This window comes from Vombatus ursinus, unplaced genomic scaffold (assembly GCF_900497805.2).
Source record: "Vombatus ursinus unplaced genomic scaffold, bare-nosed wombat genome assembly UNPS02005659.1, whole genome shotgun sequence".
NCBI lineage: Eukaryota > Metazoa > Chordata > Mammalia > Diprotodontia > Vombatidae > Vombatus > Vombatus ursinus.
In genome coordinates, this window is record NW_020945437.1 from 22,899,325 (window position 1) to 22,908,056 (window position 8,732).

At 42.7% G+C, this 8,732-nt stretch overlaps 1 protein-coding gene across 1 annotated transcript in view; it reads right to left on the bottom strand.

Moving 5' to 3' along the window:
* SLCO2B1 (solute carrier organic anion transporter family member 2B1) overlaps positions 1 to 8,732 on the bottom strand; it is a 101,532-nt gene that overhangs the window by 41,181 nt on the left and 51,619 nt on the right. The window contains exon 8 of the mRNA XM_027848319.1: positions 1,688 to 1,793. Within this exon, the coding sequence (XP_027704120.1) occupies positions 1,688 to 1,793 (106 nt within the window). The remainder of the gene's footprint in view (positions 1 to 1,687; positions 1,794 to 8,732) is intronic.

Consider the following 8,732-nt stretch of genomic DNA (forward strand, 5'->3'; position numbering starts at 1 on the left):
GCAGTCTGCAGCTTATCCTTGGGGCAGTGAAGAGCCAGTGAGGGTTTTTGAGCAGGGGACTGAAATTATTTAGACCTGTTCCATAGAAACATTATTTTGGCAGTAGTTTGAAGGATGGGTTGGAGAAAGGAGTCATTGGAGGTAGAGAGGCCAGTGGGGGAGCTATTACAGTAGTCCAGATGAAGTGGTTGGCAACAGGGAGGGTAAATGAGGAGAGAGATTTGAGAGATATTGTGGATGTCAGATAGACAGGACTTTGCAATGCACTGGATATGGAGGGTTAGGAAGAAGGAAGAGGCAAAGATGTAGGACACGGACCTTTGGGGGTCAGGGAGGTATTACAAAGGGGCCATGAAAACATAAGTAAACAAACATCACTGTGTCTTACATATATGTTTATCACCTTTTAAAAGTTTTCTTTCTTATTCTCCCAGGGTGCAATGAATAGAGTGCTGGGCATAGAGTCAGGAAGTTCTGAGTTCAAATCCAGCCTCAGACACTTAATAGCTGCATGACCCTGGGCAAGCCAACCTCTGCTTACCTCAGTTTCTTCATGTGTAAAATGGAGGTAATAATAGCACCTACCACCCACGGTTGTTGTGAGGATCAAATAAGAAAATAATTGTAAAATGAGCCTAGCACAACGCCTGATACATAATAGGTGCTATATGAATGTTAGTTATTATTGCTATTATTATTGGGCCACAAAAGGCTTGTCCAACTGAATTATTACTACACACTTCTGGTGACTCATGGTACAAATGATTCTTCCAGTACAGAGGCAGCATTGTACAGTGGACGAAATGATAAATTTCAAGAGAGAGACAGAGACAGAAAGAAAGAGACAGAGACAAAGAGAGAGACAGAGGGAGAGAAATATTTCCATTTACAAAGTAGAATAGAAAAAGTGGGTTATATGTGAAATCATGAATCTCCTTGATATATTGGTTGCTTTACCCAAAAAAAAGTATGCAATAAATTCAACATACTTTTGTGTATTACTCTTTTTAAAAGATATCTAGATGTTCTTGTGATGAAGGTAAAAGGACAGTTCTTTCTAAAGCATCATGAATTTTTGTGATCACTAGATGTACCAACAGTGACGCTCTTACCATGTGAAGGTCGGCCAAATTTGACTTTCAGAATGAAGTCTCACATTGGAAAAGGTTGGGAGCCACTACTCTTTAGGATCAGTGGTTTGACTGGCTATTGCCCATTCGTTCTTTGTTTTTGTGACTGTGTTCCCCACCTCTTCCCATTCCATCATTCTACATTGTCCAGTCATCTCTATTTCCCTTTGCCAGAGCTGGTATCTGAATCTGACTGATCCCTGAGGGGCAAAAGAGATACTTACTTTTTAAAAAAATTAATGAATTTAGTTTTGGTTTTCAACATTCACTTTTATAAGATTTTGAGTTCTAAATTTTTCCCCCTTCTTCAAGACACCATTAAATCTGAGATAGGCTACACGTGTACAATCATCTTAAACATCTTTCCATATTAGTCATGTTGTGAAAGAGGAATCAGAACAAAGGGGAAAAACCAAGAGAAAGAAAGAACAAACAAAAAAGAGAAAACAGTATGCTTCGATATGCATTCAGACTCCACAGTTCTTTCTCTGGATGTGGATAGCATTTTCCATCATGAGTCTTTTGGAATCATCTTGGATCATTGCAGGGATACTTACTTTTGATGAACTGTATCATAGTGAGGTCTGGGGCTATCTGAGACTCTCCATCCTTCTCTTTCTCTGGGGAGTTATCAGTTCCCTGCTTCATGAGAGAGCTCTCTCCCTATAAAGAAGTATAAAGGTATTGTCAAGGGGAGTGCTGGGTACTTTTCCTTTAGCCCTCTCCATCTGGGGCTGGCCATGTTTTCAAAGGGGATGGAGCATGAGGGAATGAAAGGGATGGTGCAAATGGGATGGTAACAACAAGGTCAGGCAGCAAACTTTTCATCATCTCCAGTGGCACTGCTTTCATTCTAAGATAGTTATAGCACATTCACCACCACCACTACCACTACTACTACTACCATTAAGGCCTTGATTGTCCCATCACTATTCTCAGTAAGCCAGGACCATGCAGTTCCCACCAGAGAATGATCCTATTCAGGAGTGTTGCGAGACTCAAATGAGACAATGAATGAAAGCACTTTGAAGCTATAAAGTGCTATAGAAATTCCAGTTATTATTATCATTAGTCATCAGGCCTCCAGTCTGGTGATGATTTTATTCCCTGAGCTTTCCACTGCACTTCAGCTAAGCTCAAGTCTAAAGAGAAATACAGGGGTGTGTTGGCAAATGTTTAACAACTGGGGCCGCGGTGATGAGGAAATATGCACACAAACTTTTAAGTTTAACCTTCATTATTAATACTTTCTTAAACTGAGACAATCAACAAAGTAATAAATCAAGCCATGATTGAAAATTTAACAATTAGCTCTCCCAAGCTTGTTAGAGCTGGTTCCAGCACACCCTTGGATCTGTTCCAGAACACTACCTTGTTCATTTGGGATTCAATCGCCTGAGTGTACTGGAGAAGGCTCATCCGCCCAGTCTATGATCCAGACCCATTCTCAGTTAATCAGAGAGCCTTCTGATAGCAGGGCAGGTGTTCAACTATCCCCTCACCCAAATCAGGACAAAGATAAGGAAATTCAAATTGGTATCCAGCACCTTAAAAACCAAAATAATTCAACCTGGAATAGGCTATTTAGGGCAGCTAGGTGACACAGTTGATAGAATGCTGGACCTGAAGTTAGAAAGACTCATCTTCTGGAGTTCAAATCCAGCCTCAGATACCTACTATTTGTGTGATCCTGAATAAATCACTTAACCATCTTTGCCTCAGTTCCTCATCTGAAAAATGAGCTGGAGAAGGAAATGACACACCACTCCAGTATTTTTGTCAAGAAAACCCTAAATGGGGTCATGAAAAGTCGAACATGACTGAAACAGTGGAATGACATGACCCCTTTCCTTCTATCAGAGGCTTCAGGGGCTGCAATCCTTTTGACCCAGTTTTGGTCTGAGTCTAATTCTGGCTTCTGTAGGATACAGTTGTAAGATGGAACAGGAGAAGGCTTTGAGCTGAAGAACGAGAGGAAGGGACTGTGAATGTGAACCAGAAGACTTGGGAGCTGTGAAGGATCCCAGTGTTCATATTTGAGGAAGGGAAATTTGGAAGGATTGAGAAACTGAAGGACAAGGAGAAAGATTTAAACTGAAAGAGGAGGTAAAGGTAGGTCACAAGGCAAACTGGTAAGACAAGGTTAGTAACAGAAGAGAAAGGAGGATGGGTGAAGCTGCCAAGGTGCTGTTTAAGGATAGAAGGAGAATGAAAAACGAGGCCCTGAAGCACTCTTTTCATTATATAATATCAGTTGCTGTTATTCAGTCATTTTTCAATAGTGTCTGACTCTTTGTGGTCCCATTTGTTTTTTTTTTTCATTTTTTTTGCTTGTTTTTTTTTGCTTTTTGGTGAGGCAGTTGGGGTTAAGCGACTTGCCCAGGGTCACACAGCTAGTAAGCGTCAAATGTCTGAGGTTAGATTTGAATTCAGGTCCTCCTGACTCCAAGGCTGGAGCTCTATCCACTGTGCCACCTAGCTGCCCCTCCATTTGGGGTTTTATTGACAAAAATAATGGAGTGGCTTGCCATTTCCTTCTCCAGCTCATTTTACAGATGAGGAAACTGAGGAAAACAGGGTTAAGTGACTTGCCCAGGGTCATACAGCTAGTATGTGTTTGAGGCCAGATTTGAATTCAGGTCTTTCTGACGCTAGACCTGGTGCTTTATCCACTGTGCCACCTAGCTAGCATTTTCTTTGTCAAAATTTAAACAGTTGATAAATTTGTAACTTGCTTCAATGATGATTTCGTTATTCAAAATATCAAGGAAGAGACCAGAGGAGCTGCTATCCCAGACCTGGTCCTGAACAATAAGGAGGAACTAAATGCTAAAGCGGGAAAGACAGGAACCCTCAGGGGCAAGTGATTTTTCCATTATAGAGTTCATTATCAAGAAAATGAAAGTGGTGCCTACTCCGACATGCACCATAGATTTTTGGAAAGCAGATTTCAGAGAGCTCAGAGCATAGGTAGGGGCCAGTGGTTTCTTATTTTGTAGAAACCGGACCAAGAAGGGTGGGAAGTTCTTAAGCAGAAACAATTCAAATAAGGAGGAGAGAAGGGAGCTGCCTATAGAAACTGATTTGAATCCAAAGAGATCTTATGACAAAGTCACATTTTTAAAACCTATGTATAGAAGATGGAAGCAAAGATAAATGACTGAGGATGAATTTTTGTTCGGTCATGTCCAACTTTTCGTGACCCCATTTGGGGCTTTCTTGGCAAAGATCCTGGAGTGGTTTGCCATTTCCTTCTCCAGCTCATTTTATAGATGAGGAAACTGAGGCAAATGGGGTGAAGTGACTTGCCCAGGGTCACACAGTTATTAAGTATCTGAGGCCAGATTTGAACTTGGGAAGAGTCTTCTTAACTTCAGGTCTAGCGCTCTATTATTCACTGTACCACTCAGCTGCCCCCTCATTATATCACAGTGCCTCCCATGGCATGTATCCTGGATATGGCAGAACCACAAAAGACTTGACAAACTGGATGATTACTGTGTACTTCCAGGGGTTCATGAGAGTAAAAATAATAATGTGAATAGGGAGGCACCATTATTCAGTGAGAACGGGGCTGAATTTGGAGTAGGAGACCATGGGAAAATCACTGAACCTCTCTGAGCCTCAGCATCCTCATTTGCAAAATGAAGGAGTTGAATTAGATGATCTCTAAGATCTCTTCTAGCTCAAGTTCTCTGATCCTATGAAACTATTAAATACTGCTAAAGGTTATGAAGTTTTGGGTAAGCAACTCAAAACCTTGGGGACACAGGCGGCATTTTCATCCTTGCTCTGGATGAAAGGCAAAGCCTTCAAAAGAGGAAGGAAAACTTAGGAGATGAACAATTGGTTAAGAAAACAGAGTCTGGGAATGAGAATTGCATTTCTGGACAGTGGCCTAAAATATAGGCATGACAGGCTGTTGGCCAGCAATTGAGTACGTCTAATAAGAGCTGGCAAAAATGTGTTTGCCCAGAGAAAGCTAATAAATGTGTCATTACAATGAAGATGGAGGCAGAGAGGGAGGGAGAAGGGGGAAGAGAGAGGAAGGAAGAGAGAGATGGAGAGGGAGAGAGAGAAGTAGAACATTTGTTCAGTCTTTACTATGTGCCAGGCACTGTGCTAAGTGCCAGGGTTACAAATACAAGTAACAAGCGAGCAAGTTTCTGTCTTCACGGAGTATGCATTCTAATGGGTTTCTCTAGGGTAATTGGTGAGGAAGGGGAAAAGAAGTAGAGATGGTGTAGTTGGGTAGAGGGAGAAGACAACCTATGGAGTACCACCAAATGAGATAGCATAAAAAGAAGCCGCAATGTGGAAAAAATAGCAGTAGGGATACCCGGAAATTCAAAAAGACAAAATTCAAAAAAGGAGCCAATAATAAAAACATATGGCCTCAGATATCAACACAAAAATGCACAAAGTATGGGTGAACTAGAGATCCTACTTCAAGGAGAAAATATGATCTCAGAGGTCAAAATATCTATCAATCTATCCAATACATTGTGGGAGGAGATCCAAGACAGCAATGTGACACTAGGTGATTATACCTTGTTCAAAAGGTACAGGACAAGTAAAAGGCTGGGGAGGGAGTGCAGATGGCAGAGTAACCTTATATATTACAATGGTGAGGAATTTCAGGATCCAAAGCTGGGAGGCTGGGGGAAGGGGGAGGCAGAGTTGTAGAGAGCATCTGGATGAAAGGATCACAACAGCACAGAATCAGGGTGTGCTGCAGAAAGGTTCTCGGCCAGGTATGAGTTGGACTGCCTCTGAGGTTGCTCCCAACTCAGATTTAGCGATTCCAGCTCTGACGTTCTTGTCTCTGTTCTACATCTCTCATTTCCTTATTCTCCTGATGTTCATGCCCTCAGTTCTGGATCACCAGCACCATTTGCTTTGTCTGCTACTATTCCCCTAGACACAAACACTGCCAGAGGAAGACATGAAATCTTTTAGGCTTTAACCACTATAAATTCAAATCATCTAATTTCAGCTGGGCCCTCAGCACTCCTCAGCAGTTCTTTTATTTATTACTGGTTGACTCTGTGTCACATTCCCTACAGTTTCTATTTCAAATATTGTCCCTGAGCTCCCACCTTCACCTCCCCCCACCCATTTCTTAGCAGGTGCCTTTGCTTCCCACTTTGCTTGATTCTCTCTCCTTTGTATCATACTTATCTCTGTAAATGTCTTATACCTCATGTCCTCAGCAGACTACAAACTCCGTGAGATTAGAGACTGTGTCATTTTGTTCAACCTTTGTATCCCCAATGCCTTGTACCTAGAAGGCATGAAATAAATGCTTGTTGAATTCGACTGGATTCAACTTTGGGGTCCCTTCTATCCTTACCACTTCATGATTTGCTAATATGCAATGAACCTAGTTGTCTCTCCATTTTATTTCTGAGGCTTCTGGCTAATAGAACTGGAAACAGGAAAGATTGCACCATTGCTCCTACCAGGCTTCCAGGATCCCCATCTGGGCCCAGTTTGCCTAGGTCAGCAGGACTAGGGAAGTTAATTAGTGCTTCCTCTTCAGAGACATGATGCTGACAGACGCAGGACTGGGCCAGGGGTGAAGGAAACCATGTTTTCCTGTATACTTCCTCATTTCAAAGTCTAGACTTAAGAAGGGGTAAAGTGAAGAATCCCAGAACATAGACTTTCCGAGGTGAATGGACCCTCATAACATTGAATATTAATGCCCAAAGGGCCCATGGAATGTAGAACACAAAATGTCAGACCTGAGAAGCTTTTTAGAGCATAGAATGCTGGACTTGGAAGGGAGGGGGTAGAATAAAGAACACAGAGCTGGATGGGACCACAGAACATAGAGCATCAGAGCTGAAGGAGATCTTCTGTTACAGATGAGAAAATCGAGGCCCAGAATGGGAAAGTGTCATGCCTAAGGTGACTCAGTAATTTAGTGGTAGCTCTGTCTTTCATACTCTAGGGATCCCTTTTAATACTCCTAGGGATCTCAGGGATTTGTCTCCTGCTTTGTTTCCTCCGGGATCCTGAAAGCTAACTACCTGTTGTGGTAGCCAAACCCCCAATGTAATCCAAGGCTGCATGAATTCTAGACTTCAGAAGTCTGCAATCCACAGGGAAGATGACAGTCTCACTGTCCTAATTTGACCCAGTCTGGAATGCTGTGTTTAGCTTGGGTACCACATTTTGGGAAGAATAATGAAAAGCTGGAGTTTATCTAGAGGAGGATAATCACCTGTGTAACTCCTGACACATCGCCTCACCTCTCTGGGCCTCAGTTCTTCCTCTGTAAAATGATAGCGTTTCACTATATGACCCCTAGGGTCCCATTCCCATGCACGTCTAAGACCAAGTTCCTATGTTATAGGGGCACCCCAAGGGAGATACAGGACCTGTGCCAGACAGGCCAAACAACCACCATCCCTTTAGCCACCATCTCCCCGCAGACCCTAAGAGATAGCATTGGATACTGAGCCCAAGAGTCTTGGGAATAGCAGTGTCCCCCAAACCACTGGACTTGATTCCAGTCTAGCCTCCTCTGACATTACTGAGAGGGGAAATCATTGTGGAGGAGGGGCCCTGCTTCCTTATCATTGCTAGTAACAACTGCTGATCAGCTGCCACCAACAGGCAGAAAAATATCGGAGCCCAGGGAGAGGCTGTCCTTCTTGGGCCATGTGTCCTGCTTCTAGCCTGACTCTCACAGTCATCATCCAGGGAAGCAACCCCGATGGAGATGCAGCCTGGCAACTGCTCCTTCAGGAGCCACAATCACATCTACTGAAGACCCAGAAAAGAAGGTTCTTGTCACCAACACTGTAAGATGGTTCAACATCAGAAACGCAGGATTTTATCCGTAGAAGTGCCATTAAAGATGAGGCCTGTTTTGCTGCCTTACCCTAAGGACTATAGGATCATTCTATCTGACTTGCAGCTGAAACCTTCTATATATGTTGTCTTCCCCATTAGAATGTGAGCTCCTGGAGAACAACATTTCTATCTGCATCTCCAGCATTTAGCACGGGGCTTTCCGCAAAGTAAGCACTCAGTAAATGCTTTACTCATTCGTTTATTCATTCAGATGAAGTTTAGAATTGAGGATGTTCAACCAGAAGAGAAGAACTGGATATTTCAGCAAAGCATGGAGTAAAGTTTCATATGCTAGCCTCACACTTGCTAAAGCCCAGGCCTCCATGTTGCTTCCTGGTCATTTTCTTACTATGGCCTTACTCTCCAACCACCTCCATCTCATTGGAAACTTGGACTCCATCCCTTATTCCCTTACTTAAGCAGGTGAATTTTCCCATTATCTCACCTGAGCCTAGGTCTCTGGGATTCTTCCTGGTCCATTTCTTCACCCTGCCCCCAGGGAGATATTGTCCTCTTTCCCTTTTTCCATCTTCCTTCCTTTCTAGATCCCTTGTATGCATGGTCTTCCCCCAATAGTATGTAAGATCTTTGAGGGGTTGGGGTCTTGGTTGTTTTTGTACCCTTAGTGATAAGCACTATGTATCACAGTGCTGGATACATGGTAAGTAGTTAATTAATGCTTTATCATCTGTCTATCTATCTATCTATCTATCTATCTATCTATCTATCTATCTATCT